Source organism: Mus caroli, chromosome 12 (genome assembly GCF_900094665.2).
Source record: "Mus caroli chromosome 12, CAROLI_EIJ_v1.1, whole genome shotgun sequence".
NCBI classification, from domain to species: domain Eukaryota; kingdom Metazoa; phylum Chordata; class Mammalia; order Rodentia; family Muridae; genus Mus; species Mus caroli.
In genome coordinates this window covers 81,138,003-81,156,998 of record NC_034581.1, presented here as the reverse complement: position 1 = coordinate 81,156,998, position 18,996 = coordinate 81,138,003, and the positions used below count along the sequence as shown (strand labels likewise).

General features: G+C 45.5%; 2 protein-coding genes across 6 annotated transcripts in view; one reads left to right on the top strand and one right to left on the bottom strand.

Annotated features, from left to right (window-relative positions):
- Lrrc74a (leucine rich repeat containing 74A) overlaps window positions 1-4,491 on the bottom strand; it is a 32,915-nt gene extending 28,424 nt beyond the window's left edge. For all 3 annotated transcript variants that reach the window (XM_021179167.1, XM_021179166.1, XM_021179168.1), the window contains exons 1-2: window positions 4,161-4,491; window positions 2,194-2,322 (exon numbers count right to left, since the gene is read on the bottom strand). In XM_021179167.1, the coding sequence (XP_021034826.1) occupies window positions 2,194-2,322; window positions 4,161-4,203 (172 nt within the window). In that variant the 5' untranslated portion in view covers window positions 4,204-4,491. The remainder of the gene's footprint in view (window positions 1-2,193; window positions 2,323-4,160) is intronic.
- Window positions 4,492-4,602: 111 nt separating this feature from the next.
- Window positions 4,603-18,996, top strand: part of Angel1 (angel homolog 1) — a 38,434-nt gene continuing 24,040 nt past the window's right edge. The window contains exons 1-4 of one of the 3 annotated variants that reach the window (XM_021179281.2): window positions 4,603-5,128; window positions 12,250-12,364; window positions 17,356-17,931; window positions 18,709-18,935. In XM_021179281.2, coding sequence (XP_021034940.1) covers window positions 12,262-12,364; window positions 17,356-17,931; window positions 18,709-18,935 — 906 coding nt within the window. In that variant the 5' untranslated portion in view covers window positions 4,603-5,128; window positions 12,250-12,261. The other 2 variants (XM_021179282.1, XM_021179283.2) reach the window with 2 other exon arrangements.

Sequence of the window (18,996 nt, the reverse complement as noted above, 5' to 3'; positions counted from 1 at the left end):
CTTCTTCTTCATAATGTGGCCACATTGAATAAATCTCTCCTTTTTCTGCTTTTCACTCTTAATTGTGTCTTTAATTGACCTATTGAAGATGGGTGGCTGAGCCCAGTTGTTAAAGTTGTCAGGGTCAGGACCATTAACAACCAGGTTTCTGACTCTAAAAACTCCGGTAACAGTCTCAAGGCAACAGATTAGCCCAAGGCAGAAATTAGGAAATTGTTTGGAGTAAGCAAACTTGCACCAGAGTGGGCTTTCCTATCCTGGTGGGCTTTCCTACTTTCGACTCTACTTCCCCAGTGACAAATGGAAACACAGAATCCACACAGATAGTCCATACTAACAGAAGGAGAACCCTGTCTCTCAATTGCAAGCCCTTGATCCTTAGACTTCAGTCCAGCCTGGCCCCGGATCAGTGGGCATCAAGCCTTCTGGGATGATGGGGAATAAAATGGAACCAGGAACCTCAGGCACAACATCCAGCATTGCTCTTTGTCACATCATCCAGTTATGTAAAGTGAGGTGTTGAAGGAAAATTAACAACCGCCTTAAAGTGCAGAAGAAGCAAGAAAGGATTTCTGGGGAGCAGTTAGTTAGGGTTTCTATTGCCATGAAGAGACACATGACCACAGCAGTTCTTATAAAGGAAAACATTTAATTTGGGGCTGGCTTACAGTTTCAGAGGTTTAGTCCATTATCATCATGATGGGAAGCATGGTAGCACACAGGCGGAAATGGGGCTGGAGAAGGAGCTGAGAGTTCTACATCCAGATCAGCAGGCAGCAGGAAGAGACAGCAACAACTGGGCCTGGTTTGAACATCTGAGACCTCAAAGCCCACAACCAGCGACACACCTACTCCAACAAGGCCACACCTCCTAACAGTGTGACTCCTTATGGGCCTATAGGGGTCATTTTTATTCAAACCACCACAAGTGGGGAGGAGGTCTGAGTAGAAGAGGGAATTTGCATGTTGGCTGATAGGACGGTCTTATAAGCTGATATTGTGGGTAAGGTTCACATTGTCCCATCTCCCCATTCCTGTGGCCTAGGAATCACAGACTTTAAGAACACACAGGAGGGGGTTAATGATGCATAGAAGTAATCTCAGCATTCAGAGATGGGGGAAATCAAGAATTCAAGGTCACCCTTGGGAATGTAATGAGTTCAAGGCCACTCTGGACTACGTGAAACCCTCTCTCAATAAAACAGAACCCACAAAAGGAGGGTGACTTGGGCTAGCCTAAGCTTGCAAAGCTGGAGGCTGTTCTCAGGCTAATGGGACCAGCATCATCTCCCTTCCTTTACAGATGCTCGCAAGTGATCTTTTTCGGCATCTCTCACCTTAGGGATATTAAGAAGAAGGGGATGGTGAAGGTATTGTTTGCAAGAACAGAGTGTCTGCTTGAGCTCCATCAGCTAGGGTAAACAGGGATGCTTGATTTGTTGAGATGAAACTTGGAACTCTGAAGCAGGAGAAATAATAACTCTCAGGTGACCAGACAGCCACTGAATTAGGGCTACAGAGATACTCTAGGGCACAGCATGGAACACTGAATGCCGAAGACAGGTCAAACATGACGTCAGCTTATGTAGCCCTGGCCAGCTCTTGGGTGACTCTCACAATTGTTAAGCCTCTGTTTCCTTTCTAGAAAAGATGTAATAAACTTTGACTTCTGGCACTATGGAAATCATGTCAGAGTCACATGGGACAGGGCAAGGTGAGGCTGAAGAGGTAGCTCAGAGGTTAAAAGCACATACTGCTCTTCCAGAGGACCGGAATTTAATTTTGCCAGAACCTATGTGAAGAAGCTTGCAACTGCCTGTAACTCCAGTTCCCGGTGGGGATCTGATGCTTCGGGTTTCCTAAAGCTCTTGTGTACACACACACACACACACACACACACACACACACACACACACACACACTTTAAAAGAAAATCACGTAAGAGAGATTAAAGACCAGAAGCATTTGCGTGTTGGTTTAGATCTTAGCAACAACCCGATATGGGTCCTGCTCAGAAGGTCCTGTGTCTTCTGTCCTCAGCTAACCAGGAGGACAAGGTGGTCTAGAATTGAGCACAGCCTTCCGGCCACAATCTTCCAGCGGGACGGAGAGGAACACTCTGGTGGAACCCAACCTCTCCAGTTTTCTGAGGAAGCTGGTTTGCCACCTACCTCTCCTCAGATGTCACCTCACCTTCAATTTCCAGGTCGGTTTCTGAATCCTCCCGGGCAGCTTTCTCTTTCTCAACACTTGGAAGGATTTCAGCTTCACAGTAGAGGGTGACATCGCTGTTCTGAGGTGTCAATTCAGCTTCAGCCTCATCTGGGACAAAAAAACCCCCCACATCCCATTCCAGGAGTTAATCCTTCAGTGTATTAAGTGACACCTACCACTGACTTCATTAGTCTCTGCCTCTCTCCTCTCTCTTCAGCCTTCCACGGCTTGTCTGCAGCCTTTGTCCCATAGCCTCACCTATCAGCCCTGCCAGGGAAACCTCCTTCTCTAAGACCTCCTTATGACTGAATTGCTGGAGTCCTTGTGTCCTCTGTCAACTGGCTGCTCCATCCAGTCCCCTTCCCTGATCTGACTGCTTTTGATTGGGATCCTTCCCCACACTCCTACCTCATCATTTTGCACAGGAAGGATTTTGGGGTCTGCTGTTGAGCCTGTTACTCTTTCTGGTGAAAGGATGTGTCCCAAACCTGGACTTATTCACGGTCACACTGAGAGGTAGGTGAAGGGCAGAACAGGTCAGGGCTGGGGTCAGATGCAAAGGAAAAAACAGATGGAGGTGTGTTCCTGGGAGCAAGGGAGATAATCACATCTCTAGGAAGTTGGCCTAGCTTCTCTTCCTTCAAGTCCTGGAGTGTTCCTGGGACTATTAAGGAGAGGATTGAAGATGTCTCCTGAGCTAAGGTTCATTGCTATGATTAAGCATGCTTTGTCTTCATTGAATGAGGCTTTGCTGAGAGCAATAGTGTGTCCCTATACTTGCTAGATGTGGCTTATTCATTGGGCTACTGTGGGATGGGCCCCTGAAAGCCCCACACAACATTCAGAGATGAATCCTCCAGTATCAGCAGGCCTCAGTGCTTCAGGAAGTAATATTTGTGCTGCTGGAAGGCCTGGCAGATAGGGCCAGCCTATTCCTTTCCTTCTCTGTTTTTTGTTTTTCCTTCTCCTTTTTTTTTTTTTGCCTGTTCATTTTATTTTATTTTATTTTTTTACTCTTTGAGAGTTTCATGTGGGTATCCCAGTCTGTTTTTTGAGTGGGCTAATATTACATACCCCTACCTTCACAACTCAGATTCTAGATGGTGGACTCCTTAATGACCCCCAAGCAGGTGTATGTCTTAGTTTTTGTTCACAGAGTCAGGTCCCAGTATTTATTCCCAACTCTCCGTGACAAGCTTCCATGTAATGTGTAATTTGAGCAGCAGTAGTCTGGGAGTCAGGAAGGATGCAGCTGCTCAACTGCCAGTCTGCAGCTCTGGGCTCTAAGAAAATGGGTGAATTTCCAAGTCTCAGTTTCTTTATATGGGGAGGGAGGGAGGGAGGGAGGGAGAGAGAGAGAGAGAGAGAGAGAGAGAGAGAGAGAGAGAGAGAGAGAGAGAAGGAGAGGCAGAGAAAGAGAAAGAGAAAGAGAAGGGAGAGAAAGAACAAAGTGTGGGTGTGTACGTGGGTGTGTGCGTGTGTGTGCATGCACACGTGCGCAGTGCCTATGGAAGCCAGAAGGCAGTATCAAGTCTTGTGGAGTTGGCATTACAGGTTATTGAGTCACTATGGACTGAACTAAAGTCCTCTGGAAGCGTGGAAAGTTCTAAGTGCTGATCCATCTCTCCAGCCCCTCAAACAGTTTTAGAATTCCACTTAACCAGGGGACGCTAGCAAATTAGCAACTGCTGGCCAGTCCACGTGGTGTACACAATCCTAACGTGGCTGATTTCTAACTATCAGTGTGATGTTAACCAGGCCACAAAATGGAAATGAAGCTCCCAAGAGCCAAGTCTCGCATCACATCTCACTACGAGAGTGGTTTCTAAACCCTGTCCCTAATGTCACCTCTACTGCAGAGACTGGGGCAGAGAGAGTAGGGCACTTGTAGTCTACCAGATCATTGGACACAACCCTGGGAAGGGCAAGAATTGGGAGCCTTTCACCTTTGGTCTCGGACTCAACAGGCTCATTATCATCGTCGTCCATGCTGCCAGGACTCCCCTGGGGGCTGGTGACAGCTTCTTGTCCCCTGGTAGCTGCTTCCCTAAGATGCACACCCGTCCATTAGGCTGTGTTTCAAACTATGTGCACTGTTCTCTTGAGGGTGAATCCCAGGGGGATCTGTAGCTATTTTTTCATCCCAGCAAGCTTGGAGGAGAGCCGGCCTTGATGGGAATCCGGCATGAATGGATTTGTCACCAGCTGGGCCTGGGACTCATCGGGGACAATGGTAGCACTCTATTCCTCGGACTCTGGTCAAAAAAGGATGCCCACTGGCTTATGACTTTGTGACATACGAGCCTCTTTCCTTTTATCTTCAACATTCCATGATCTCACGCAGTCATTGTGATCCACGAGGGTGGACCCGGCAACAGCGGGCCTCCCACCCTTTTGGTGGCTCTGGTGGTCATCTTTTCTCATATGTTGGCTGGGTCTAAGCCTAGACTTGGCTGTGAGTGCTCAGGTGCTGTAGAGGGGCCTCTTAGCGACAGCCTATTTCCTTCTGAGTTAGCACCAAACCCAAGGTTCTTAGTCAGGTGACCGTGAAGTCCCGCCACCATGTTTTTCTCTCAAGGTGGCTGCGCCTCAGGTACGAAGTATTTCAGTGATGGGTGAAGTCAGGTTTCTTCTACCCAGTTCTTCCTTTTTGCTTACACCTGTGGGAGAGCATCCTCGACCTTGGCACAGAAGAACAAACCAAAGCACCACAAGCCTATGTCCTATCACCACGATTCGTTGCTACCACAGCATTGCTCAAGCCAGACTCCTAAGCTGTTTCATTTCAGGCCGGCATTCTCACGCTCAGCTGTGTTTGCATGTGGAGTTGAAGTTCACTTAAGGTGTGGTGTCAAGAGAACCCAAGGGCTTGTCTGTTGCTCCTTGATTAAGGCTTCAGGGCGTCAACAGTCAGGTCAGTGGCTGGAAGACTTGGGGGGAGGGCAAAGGAAAGTCTCCCTTTGGGTCATTTGCAAGATGAAATTCTAGAAATCTGGCTTTGGAAAAATAGTTACATGTGTGCATGTGTAACCAAGGGGACACCTCTCAGGAGCCTGTTCTTTTCTTGTGTCTGAGGCAAAGTCTCGTGTCTCTATGTTGTATATACTACCATGTACCCTAGGCTGGCTGGTTCATGAAACAAGCCAATTTTCCTGTCTCCACTTCTCAACATGCCGTAGGGATGCTGGGATTCCGGATGCACACCTCTGCACCTGCATTTTCACATAGGTTTTGGGGATTGAACTCAGGTCATTAGGCTTCTGAGTTCATCTTTGTGTATGAAGTGGAGAATCATTTGCCATGTGCCTGTTCAGATTGTTTCAGCACAGTCATTGAGAGGACCCTTCTCTCTCCATTGAAGTCTTTAACCCATTGTTGAGGTTGTGTCCTCTTTGTCTTGTGTCATAACCATCCAGGCCTGGTTGGCACTTGCCTGAAATCCCAACACCCAGGAGGCAGAACTGGGAGGATTGCAAATTCAAGACCAGTTTGGACTAGAGAGTTTCAAACAAAACTAAACCTCACAATCAGAATACAGCATTGAGCCATCTAATTAGACCACTGTGCTTTGAGATGACAAGTTTGTGAGATTGTCCCCTTCTATGCTTGGGAGGGGGCCCTGAGGGCACCTGGGAGATGAACTGTTACTGCATGTAATTCAAAAAGCAGGGTGCTATGATTTTGGCTTGGAGTAAATCCAAGAGGATTGTACCATTTGGATGTCAAATACTAAGAGAATGATAATTGGACCCTCAAGGTGACTCATTGGTTAAAGGCTCTTGCCTCGGAGCCTGATGGACCTAAGTTGGATCCTTGGGACCCACATGGTGGAAGGAGAGCATGGAATCCTGAAAGCTGCCCTTTGAGTCCCACGTGCCTGCTGTGACACGATCTTCCCCCCAACCCCCATGACATTGGCTTTAAAAGTAAGAAGAGAAGGGGTTGGAGAGATGGCTTAGCAGTCAAGAGAACTGACTATTTTCCCAGAGAACCCAGGTTTTATTCCCAGCACAAGGATCTGACAGCCCCAGGCTCATCTGACTCCTGCAGGCACCAGGCACACACTCGGGTCACAGACATATATGCAGGCAGAACTCTCATTTACATAAATATATATTTAAAAAAAAGAAGAAAAGGGGATAACTTTTTCTTTTCTCTCTTTCTGTTTTTGTGGTGTGTATGTGTGTGTGCTTATGTGTGTGTCTGCCCTTACATGTACATGCAAAGGACAGAGTGGGAGATTTCAGGAGCCTTCAATTTTATGTGTTATGGGTGTTTTGCCTACATGCATGTCTATGTGCCACACACATGCCTGGTTATGGTAGGCATGAAGAGGCCAGAAGAAGGCATTGGATCTCCTGGAACTAGGGTTACAAATAGCTACCTTATGGAGGCTGGGAATGAGATCTGGGTCCTTTGAAAGAGCAGCCATTGCTCTTAACTACTGAGGAATCTTTCCAGCCCTTACTATCTATCTATCTATCTATCTATACTAGGTCTTTCACTGAATCTGAAGCTTGATGGCTTGTTTGTTTTCTTTGGAACTAGGCTGGACAGCAAGCTCACAGGATCAGCCTCGCAACACTGGAGTTACCATGACCATGCCTGGTTTTTATATAGGGGTTAGGGATTCGAACTTTGGTCCTTTCGCTTTTGCCTTAAGTACTTGTGATGGCTGTTCTTGGTCATCAACTTGACTACATCTGGAATAGATATCACAGGGACTAAAACCACAAATCACTGGGTATACTGTGAGGGATCTGCAGTTAATTCTAGATGTAGTCAAACTGACAACCAGCAATAGCTGGCATGATACTTATCTCACTGAGACATCCCTCCTATCCTAGCTTCTTCATGGCCACTACTTCTGCTCACCAGTGAGGCTAAAAGCAGACGGAGTCCTTTGTGTCCTTTATGCTGGCATTTTTATAGTCAGATAAGCATCAGACACTGTTCCATGGACTTCAAATGTTTCAGTGCGTTTGAGCTACCCAGCAGCTCTATTATTCCTGGTTTGTAGAAGAGGAGACTAAGAGAAGGATTAAGTAAGTGGTCCAAGGTCACAGAGTTAGTAGGTGATGGGGTGAGGATGTAAATGGAATCTCTCTGGCTTCAGAGCCCATGCTGCCTCTGCTGTGACATCTTTATTTGAATAAAACAAGGTTGCTTCGTCTCTGGGGCAACATTGTGCTCAAGTGCTTGATTTTGGGATAGGTTGAACTATGCAGTTCACTGGTCAAATCTGGGCCATGATTTGTCTTTATAAAGTTTTATTGACACACAATTATTTCAGCCTACTTAGGCATAGCCTCTGGCTGCTTAAACTCTATAAAGCCCAAAGTACTTCCTTTTGGGTTCCTTAAGAAAATGTGTTTGGTATTTGATGGCAATTGGATAAGATGAGAAGGGAGGAGAGGCTAACATCTTAGAGGGAAGAGAATGGAGACAAAGGGATTAAAGGGTGGAAGTTAGCAGAAACCATACTAGGAGGAAACAACCTAAGAAAGGAATAGAGGTTGTTATGTTAGTTGTAATGATGCCTGATTTTATTTTATTTTAATTTTTTTAATAAAAAAGTGTATTTACTTAGAAGCATTCAGAATGTCAACAAAACAGTTGCATTTTTATTTTTTTTGCAATTACAGAGTGGTATTCAGTTAGCAGAACAACAATTATCTTCATATAAGCTGCACCAGAGACAATTGAAGATGAAAAAATAAAACCCAAAAAGAAAACCAAAAGGAAAAATAGAACAAAAGCCAAAACCAAACTACTGTACCCATATATAACTAATTTGTGCTGTGCACCAACAAGATCCTGTTTTAAATTTCTATGCCAATTTACAACCCCCAGACTGTTCCAGGCAAGGTTAGTGGCTACTAAAAATACCACCAGGACAGGGCTATCTAAAGACACATTCAGTAGTATGTTAACTATACCAATAAAAGACACTACAGTTTAAAAACAAATCTTACACAGCCTTACATTTCAATTTTTTTCTTTAAAAGGAATGAGTTTTTTCCCGGGCTGGGGGGGTTTCTTAAATGCTTTATAGAGCCTGATTTTATTTAAAGATTTAATTTTTTATGCAAGGGCACAGATAAATGCACAAACAGTGACCATATTGAGTCTGGGGGGAAAGAGTGTGCTATAGGAGCAAACTGAAGGGACTTCAAGTCTATACTAGGAGCGGTGTTGTGTGTGTATGTGAGTGGTAGAGATCTGAGAAACTTAAGGAAAAGATGTCAGGCTGAGAATCAAAGATCCACTAGACAATATGGCCCTGACTAAGACACTAACTTGGATCGTTTTGGGAATGTCTAGTCATCAGTTCTGAGGTGTTGAAGGAAACCCTAGGCTCAGAGAAGCAAGATTTATTTATTTTTTTTTTAAGGAGTTATCAGAAAAGTCGAAGAGGCCATGCTTTTTAAGCCTATCCTATCAGGGCAGCTGAGAGAGCTCTCTAGACCAGTGCAGTTCAATATGGAAGCCACCGACTGATTTAACTCCTTCCTGGTAGTTCTTAAGTCCTTGGAATGTGGCTACTTCAAGTTGAGACATGATGTGTGAGTAGCATGCAGACTTGATTTCAAAGAAAAATAAATGTAACCCTCTCTCGTTTAAAGGTATAAATGGTACTTAATTTATTTTTAATCTATAGGGTCAAATTAAAGATTATTAAAACTAATTTCATTTTCTTTTTTTTTTAAATTTTTTATGCTTTTCTCTGTGTGATGCTTGGATTAAATACAGGTTCTTTTTTTAATGCATAGACTGAATATTTAACAGTTTGGCAAGCTGTATTTTTTAAGTATAAGATCTTGAAGTATTTGTAGTTGACTTGAATTGATCAGAAGTTACTGAGATCCTGACATAGCATTTATCAATCAAAATGCAGCAAATACTAAGTAGATACTGGAGATAGAATGAAGACAGTAAAGCTATCTTCAGATAGTAATAACTTTTTGTTTTGTTTTGTTGTGTTTTGGTTGTTTTTCAAGACAGGGTTTCTCTGTGTAGCCCTGGCTGTCCTGGAACTCACTCTGTAGACCAGGCTGGCCTCGAACTCAGAAATCCTCCTGCCTCTGCCTCCCAAGTGCTGGGATTAAAGGCGTGCGCCACCACGCCCGGCTAAATACAGATTCTTATGAATACTAGGCAACTGATCTATCACTGAGCTATATCCAAGCCCACCTTTTTTACTTTTGGTATCTATCTGAATTTCTTTTCCTTTTTTTCCTGTACTGGGGATTGAACCCAAGGCCTGTACATGGTAGCAAATGCTTTGCCATTAAGTTACACCCTCAGACACTAGTATACATTTTTTTTGCTTTTATTTTATTTTATTTTATTTTATTTTATTTTATGTGTACAGATGCGTTGGCTGAATCTATGTCTGTGTACCACTTATATGCCTGGTGCCTGCAGAGGTTAGAAGAGGGGTGTTACAGATGACTGTGAGCCACCACGTGAGTGCTGGGAATCGAACCTGTGTCCTCTAGAAGAGCAGTCATCTCTCCAGTTCTCTCTAATGTACATTTTAAAACACATATACTACTATTTTAGATTTATTGATATTTTGTTTGTATATACGTGTGTGGACTCTGCATGCTCCTGGTGCCTACAGAGGGCACTGGAGCCCCTGGGACTGGAGTTATAGATGTGAGTTGCCACATGGATGCTGGGACTTAAACCTAGGTCCTCTGAATGAGCAGGTAATGCTCTTGACTACTGACCCATCTCTTCAGCTCGCTAAAATTTAAACTACACTCGTGGTTCACAATTTTTGGTGCAGTGAGCAGTACTTTCCAGGCCTTGGCCATTAACTACTACGATCCTGAAGGTAATTGGCACAGATATAGCAAACAACATTACAGGCAGTCAATTTTGCACCTGTGCCAAATTGAATTCTTCAAAGTATGACAAAGCCTTTTCTTCCACTGATAGGTAGTATATGCACCTTGAAGGTGTGCTAATGAAGAATGCAGGTGCTCCTCAAAGCCTTTGTCATCACAGCTGAGATTAATTACAGGGCTCATCCCTCGGGGTGTTTCTGATAAGCTAAAGCTGGCACACAGTGAAGGCCACGCTTGGAATTTTCCTTTGGCTGAGAACTTGTGGATCATAGGTTTCATAGCTGGACTGCTGCTTGGTTCCCTCCTTGGAAGCTTGCATGATGCCTTCTGGTATCATGAAAACTAATCCTCAGAGATGGGACTTTCAGGTCCAATACAGCTCAGGTCCTCTGGGTCCTGTGTATGTGGTTGTCATCAGTAACAGGGACTCACCTTCTACCTCTGAGGGGAAACCAAGGGCAACAGCAATATCTATAATGCTTTGGGAGTTCTTGGATAATCCTGACAACCACAGGAAGGAAGCTGCCTTTGTCAGCCCAGATGTGACATTTTTATTTAAATCACATATGATATATATATATATATATATATGCATATGAGTGTATTTTATTGTTGTTTTATTTTTTCCTATGTGTAGCCCTGGCTGTCCTGGAATTCACTATGTAGACCAGGCTGGTCTTGAACTCAGGAATTCATCTACCTCTGCCTCCCAAGTGCTTATATATAATATATATTATATATTAAATTGTATCTAACATGTCACGTGTATGTGTGTTTGTGTGTGTGTGTGCTCTCTTGGAAATTGAGTGTGGTAGCATAGAGAGCAGTATGTTAGCCAAGTGTTATGGAAGAAGACCCAACATACATAACTATAGATGGCTTTTGTCCAAGTTTAAGAACCATAATAGATGCTCAGCATTGACAAAATTCCAGGTTTGGTCTCCACCAATGCATACTGGGAGTGACAGTGCAAATCTGTACTCCCAATGCTTGGGAGGTGGAGGCAGGCAGATCTGAAGTTCAAAGTCATCTTTGGATACATTCTAGGAGCAAGTTTAAGGTCATTCTGGGATACACGAGACCCTATTTGAAAAAAAAAATATGGTGAACCAACTTTGGTTAAGTGTGAGTGTGGCAACTGAGGCTCTAAGAGATTACCCATGCGGCTTCATAGGGAGGAAATGGTAGAGCTAGGTTCTGAACTCAGGTGGTCAAACTCTAAAGCTTGTGTGATTCTTTGATCACCCTTCAGTTTCTAAATAAAGTAGCTAATTATAAGTCAGGAAACAGGGAAGCCAGGCTTCCCTGGCTCCAGGGAAAACTTATGGGTGAATGTGACCATCAGTAAGCTTGTCGCACTGTGTCCACAGTTGTGTCCTGAGCAGCCCAGTTAAGGCTAGCTCCTTCTGCAGAAGTTTCCTATCTCAAAAAAACTTGATGATAGCTGGGCATGGTGGTGCACACCTTTAATTACAGTACTTGGGAGGCAGAGGCAGGCAGATTCCTGAGTTGCAGGACAGCCAGGACTACACAGAGGGACATACACACGGACATACACATATACATACACAAACACCAACAACTCCCTGCCCCTCCAAAGCCCCTGCAACTTGATGAATGTTTAAGAGCCTCAGACTAGCTGGGCGGTGGTGGTGCATACCTTTAATCCCAGCACTTGGGAGGTAGAGGCAGGCAGATTTCTGAGTTTGAGACCAGCCTGGTCTACAAAGTGAATTCCAGGACAGCCAGGGCTATACAGAGAAACCCTGTCTCAAAAAACAAAAATAAATAAATCAATAATAGCCTCAGACCTATGATGAACAACTCTGGGAGGAGGGCCTAGATGTCTCTACTTTAAAGACATTTTCAAGTAAATGGAAGGACCATTGCTTTGTAAAATGATATGCATAGTCCCTGATTTAAGATCTGATTAGGAACTTGGACTTCCAGATAGATCTTGGGAGACAGTGGAGAGTTTACTTAAGCCATGTTGAAGGAGTGAGCTTGATCTTGGGGTTCCTTAGGTAACACTATCAGTTGTACACTGACTTCTAAATGCCTCCTCAGCCTTTAGATTGAGTTCGTCTCAGGTAAAGGGATGAATGCAGCTGCAAGCAGATAATGAGGGGGAAATTACAGGAAAGCCAATCCCTGATTCTCTCCTTCTTCCTCCTTTTAGCCCGTCAGTGTTATGATGTATCCAGCTGGTCCAGGATCCGGTGACTCCCCAGAGGGCTTCTCCGAACAGCCAAGGCTTCAGCCACAAATTGGAAATGGCACAGCTCAGACACTGGGTACTGGAACTGGGTGTACTATGTAGTCTTTCCTTCCTTTAGATCATGGTTGGGGCAGGGGACTGAAGGTAGTAGACAGGGGAAGAGAAATTCAAAGAGGTCTTTTATTAACATAGACTTGATCAGGAACTGGCCTTCTTTAAGCAACACATACTTTATTCATCATTAGTCCCTTCTGCATGACTGGTTATGTATGTATGTCTCTAGCTATGTATCTATGTATCCAAGTATTTATCTATCTATCTATACTATGTATGTATGTGTCTATGTATATGTATGTATGTATCCTATGTATGTATCTATCTGGCTATCTATCTATACTATGCATGTATTTATATATGTATCTATCTGGCTATCTATCTATACTATGTATGTATTTATATATGTATCTATCTGGCTATCTATCTATCTATACTATGCATATATTTATATATGTATCTATCTGGCTATCTATCTATACTATGTATGTATTTATATATGTATCTATCTGGCTATCTATCTATACTATGCATATATTTATATATGTATCTATCTGGCTATCTATATATACTATGTATGTATTTATATATGTATCTATCTGGCTATCTATCTATACTATGTATGTATGTATCCATACGGTCTCAGTATGTAGCCCTGGCTCAGCATGAACCCCACAGAGCTCCACTCAGTCTCCAGAGTACTAGGATTAAAGGTGTGATCTGCCATGCCCAGCTTTAGTTTTGTATTGCTGTGAGAAAACACCATGACCACTGCCATTCTTACAAGAAAGCGTTTATTTGAAGCTTACAGTTCCCGAGGTGAGTCCATGATGGCAGAGTAGAGGCAGCAGGCAGCAGGCATGTGGATAAACGGAAGCCAAGAGCTGAAGGTTCATATCTCAAGCTGTAAACAGCAAAGAGAACTGAGAATAGCGAGTCTTTCAAAACCTCAAAGTCAGCCCCCAGTGACACTTCTCCAGCAAGGCCACACAGCCTAATCCTTCCCAAAGGGCCACTCACTAGGAACCAAGTATTAGCAGATGGGAACCATTTTACTCAAACTACCACACTGATTTAGTATTAGGTACAATAGAGATACAGGGCAAACACACCACCAATCAGACTTGGTTCCTGGTATTGAGGAGTCCTTCCCTTCCTCCCAGTGGGCCACACCATTTTTACCTCATGGCAAACAAGCCACCTAACTATTCAGTCTTGGTCCCTATCTTGTGCAGTCCTTTCTCCTTTCCTCCATTTTTCCCTCCCTTCCAATGGGACCCTCTCTTTCCCCATAGCCCATTTGGAACAGGTGAAGTAAGTAAAAATCATATGTACTCGAAGCAGGGAAGACTCCGTTTGTGACCTAGAATCTGAGCTCCGGAGGAGGAAAGGCTGGGAGAGGTGAGAATGAGGAAGAAGCATATTCCTGAACTCTTGGCTCAGAAGGGCTAATTCCCGAAGCTATGGTCAGCAGAAGTCTTCGCGGAAAGTCTCTTTGTATTAGAGATGAAGAAAGGGTCAAAAAGGGGATATAATGGCCCTGAGGTAGACCCCTAGTTAGTGGCAAAATTGGGAATAAAACAGTGGTCTCTTAATGATACTTTAGAGACTCCTTACGAGCCCCTTAATATTTTTATTATTTATATCTTTGAACTTTTAAAGTTAGCATAGAGAGTTTCATGCTAGGCTGTTCTGTTGCCACAGAAGCCGGTGCCTTCAAACGCAGCCCCTCCCTTTGCAACCCGCTCCCTTTCTCTTGTTCCCAATAAAGTTGTTGCTGAAACGCCAGCCTGGGGCGGGGCCTGGGCGGTGAGGAGGCGGAGCCTAGGTTGCTCAAGGCCGAGCCTTGCTAGCGTGGGGCGGGGCCTCGGTGGCGCGGGGCGGGGTCGAACAGAGGAGACCGGTGTGCGGCAGTGTGGAGGGGCGGCGGCGCGGCCAGGCTGCCGGCCATGATCGCGTCGTGCCTGTATTACCTGCTGCTGCCGGCCGCGCGCCTCTTCCGCTTTCTCTCAGGTACCGGCCTTGCGCCCCGATGGGCGGGAGCCCGGGCTGCCCCTGTTGAGCTCCACGGACCCTGGGGCGGAGCGTGAGGCCTCAGGACCGCAGTCCTCTGCTAGAGGCAAAGTGTGAGGCGGTCCGCGGGCGGTCCTGGCCCCACGAGGCTGGGGTTGGCGGGCGACTCTCGTGGGCAGTCCCTCCTCACGCTGTGGTCTGGTGACGTCGGGCCACGGTTAACGTGGACCCAGGGCTGGGGAAGGGGGCGTCCTCCTTGGCTGTGGCGGCGGTCCTGGGGCAGGCTGAAATACTCCGGGGAGTCGGGAGCGGTGGCAACCCAGGACAGGCGAGGACCGGACTTCTCGGCGGGTAGAGTTAGGGACGGGTGTGCCTTTAGGCGGGTGGGCTCACTCCTCACAGGTTTTTTCTCTTTTTACTGCGGTCAGGCATTTGCTGTCCTCTTCGAGCCGATTCTAGTTGAAAAACAGCCACGCTCAGAAGCTAGACGCGTTTAAAACCTCTGTGTTTGGAGCAAGTGTTTAGAGCGAGCTGTGATAGGCTGATGCTTTAGTGAGGGGGTTGGTTGTTACTTCTGCGCAATCAGCCTTCGCTCTGCTTTTGAAATCCATAGGCTTGCTTTCACACAAGCCCAGTTTTAATCGGGGGGGGGGGGGGTTCCACAGAATCCCCAGACTTTTCTCCTGTAACTTAGGGGCACTACCAAGAAGGGTTTTCTTTCTTTCTTTTTTTTTTTTTTTTTTTAAATAGGACGCCCAACTGCACCCTGTGCTTTGTCTTTCTGGAACTGCACTGTCTCGGAGATGGATACTGTATTTTTATATCAAACATTATTATTATTATTATTATTATTATTATTATTACTGTGTTGCCGCTAGCCTGCCAGCTTCAATAGAGCAGGGCCTTGCCCATTTGTTCGCGATATCTTATGCAAACACAGGGCTTGCTGGCAGTCGTGGGTCTCCCAGAGGGCTCCAGAAGGCCTTCGGTGTCTTATGTTTCTCAGGAATGGGAAGTCCTAGAGAAGTCACTGTGTTCCGAGTACTCAGCATAGTCCTTTAATTTTGTGGCTATCTAGTGACCACAATGGCAATCTGTTAGCTCACAGGTTTCCCAGTTCGTAAGATTCTAGAGATTCTAGAGGAGCCCTCCAATCCACATGTTATGAAGAGACAGTTCTATTAATTTTGTGTATTTGGTATTTTGTAAGAGATTTGTTTAGTAAAAACCATCTCCACCAATATTATCTGCTGAATTTGAAAGTGAGGGGCTTTATGCCTCTCAGGAAGCTCTTCTGGCATGTGTTAATATGGTTCAAGGGTCAGACGATTAGTAAGCTCTTGACTAAGTCCCAGCAACCCAGCCTGTTAGTTGAGAGCATTCTTGACATGTTAGAGCAGAGCATTTACTGTGAGTCTGTCCTGTGCACTGTAGGATGCTTGGTGGTACCCCAACAGTCGTAGTGCCTCAGCAGCTCTGGCCATTACTGTTCCCTTAGGGCAAAAGTCTGCCTCTCTCACCTAGTTGGAAAATACTGATTTAATTTTTAAAAGATTGATTTGTTGTTCTCTGTGTGCACAGAATGTGTGTATGTATGTGGTGGTGAACTAGCCAGGGCATGTGTGTGGAAGTCAAAGGACAACCTTTGTGGATTTAGTTCCTTCAGCCTTTGTGGCAAGTACTTTTCCTTGCTGAGCCATCTTGCTGGCCCAGATTTACCAAAATTTACTGACTTAGAGAAACATAAATTAATATAGGTCACAGATTGCCAATAAGATGAGTGTCTGGTGGTTGTGGGCTATCACTGTGTGCATGCCATTTGTCCTGGAATGTGAGTGAGTGCTCCCTGGTCTATGTGCATGTGTGAGGAGGAGGGGACTGACTTGCTGTCATCAAAACAGGTCTTTGAAGCTCTAATTTTAGAGCTCTCTGCCTGCTCTGTTGCCTATTGGCTGTCATTTGTGGATGCTATAGCATAGATGACAGCTGTCTTATAACTGTCAGTGGCTGGTACCCTTTAATTTATAGCCTCTGGTGTGTTAATGGAGCAAGAAAGCAGTGAGGTTTTTGAAAATGTTATGGGTGGGATGAACAGCTCTGGAAAGAAGCCTGGGGGGTCTGTTTAAAAAGTAAGTTGGTTTTAAGGCCCACTTTAGTAGTATTATTTTTGGAATGCTTTCATAAAGCTTATAGACCTGGAAAACTCTCAGGGGTTATCTCGTTCCAACTTCTCTGGTTCTCAAAGTCAAGAAGAGTAAGTCCGCCTGAAGGAACATCGTTTAGAGCCAGTTTTGTTAATTTTGTTATGAGTATAATTCTCGGTATTATTTCACAATTAAGTGTTAGTTCTAATGTAGTGCCGTTTTCAGGACTGGAGAATTGATGTTAAGAGTAGAGTTTTCAGGGCTGGAGAAATGGCTGAGTAGTTAAGAGCTCTGGTTGTTTTCCTAGGGGATTCAAGTGTGATCATTTCCCAACCCCCACATGGTAGCATACCATACTTTGTAACTCCAGGCCCAGGGCATCCAACAGCCTTCTCTGACCCCTGTAGTTACCAGGCATGCATGCGCGCACGTGCGAATGCATGCGCACACGCACACACTACACAGACATACATGTAGACAGAACACCCATACACTTAAAATAAGTTAAAAATTAAAAAGGAGTGTTTACCTCCAGGAAAAGAGATGAGGTTATATGTTCTGATCTGTGTTATAGATTATCTCTGGGATTAGTGTTCTTTCATTCTCCCATTGAAATTTATCAGGTCCCTGCCTTGCAAATTGGTTAATATTTGTAAAGCGATTACAACAGTGCCTGGCATATCACAAGCACTGCTGAGATGAGGTCCCAGGTGTTGAGTTGGGAGGCTGTGACCGTTCAATGCCCAGCAAGGTGGAGATGATCATGGTTCCCATGAGGCCTCTGTTCCAGCTGGAGAATACTGTGGAACGAGTTTTGCTATCTTCTTATAACCTGATATTTTGGCTTCCTTTCTAGATGCTTTCTTTACATGTCGAAAAAATGCCCTTCTGGCGAAGAGCTCATCCCCCCAGGTAGAGGGTAACTTTGCCATGGCCCCTCGGGGGCCTGACCAAGAAGAGTGTGAGGGCCTGCTGCAGCAGTGGCGAGAAGAAGGGTGGAACCAGACACTCTCAACTGCAAGCGAGGGTCCCCTTGCAGATAAGGGACTAGCTGAGAGCAGCCTGGCCCTCCTGATGGATAATTCTGGAGAACAGGATGCTGCCTCGGAGGACAAGTGGTCCAGCAGGCAGCTGAGTGACCTTCGGGCAGCAGAGAACCTGGACCAGCCTTTCCCTGAGGTGCTAGGGGAGGAGCCTCTGGCCGAGGTTGAGGGTCCTTTGTGGGCGGCTGTTCCGGTACAGACAGGGCCCCAGTATGCAGATTGTGCTGTTCTTCCAATGGGTGCGATGGCCGCAGAACAGTGGGAAGAGGACCCTGCAATGGTGGCCTGGAGCATAGCACCAGAGCCTATGCCCCAGGAGGAGACTTCCATGTGGCCCTTTGAAGGCCTGGAACAGCTGCAGCCTCCCCCAATGGAAATACCTTATCATGGTGAGTCTGACAACCAGCATAGTGAGCCCAGGTTGTGGGTCATCTAGAAAAGAGCTTGTAGTGGGGGGAGGGGTGTGTGTGTTCTGCTGTCACATTTAGTTTTTTCTGAGACCATTGCAGGCTCAGATATTGGCAGTGTCATCATGTCTGCCCTCATGTATCTACAGATGAAAAAGTCATAGTGCAGAGAGGGCTGGGACATGTCTAATGTCTTACAGTTAGGCAGTGAGATAACTGAGGCCCAACCTTAGTTCTGATGTTCAGTCTACCTTGTTGTACTACAGATGGGATACAGGGCTTTGTGGAGGCAGGGGTTCAGAGGTCTCAGGGCCTCCACTCTGCCTCAGGGAGAATAACTCTAGTTTTATTTACATTACATATATTGGGAGTCTATGAAGATGTGAAGAAAGTTCTGTGCCTTAAATAGGTTTGAAATCTACTCAGGTACCTAAGTCCAGAAGACTATTAATGACACCCCATGGCATGATTCCCCAGAGACTCATGGCTATATCATATGTGGGAGCTTGTTAGACTCCTAAGTATTCATGAGCATATGTGAGGAGGTAGGTAACCAGGGGACACAGTGATGGATAGGCCAAGATTGTCTCCAGCCCTGAGGCGTTTACTCTCAGCTCTGAAAAATGTTCTTAGATAGATGGGTGGCAGGGGCAATGGAGAAAGGAACCTGGGGCATGACGTGGTGACACTGTGTAGCAGTGGCTTGGCCACCGGATAACCTGCATGTCCTCTGGAGCTCCTCTCTTGACCCCTTTGCAGAAATCCTGTGGCGAGAATGGGAGGATTTCTCCACACAGCCAGATGCTCAGGGTCTGGAGGCAGGAGACGGCCCTCAGTTCCAGTTCACTCTGATGTCGTATAATATCCTGGCCCAGGACCTGATGCAGCAGAGCTCAGAGCTCTATCTGCATTGCCATCCAGACATCCTCAACTGGAATTACCGCTTTGCCAACCTCATGCAGGAATTCCAGCACTGGGACCCGGATGTGAGTGAAGAGGGAGATGCGCCATCTTGCATAGGTGCAGACCTAGCCTGTTCTCTGACAC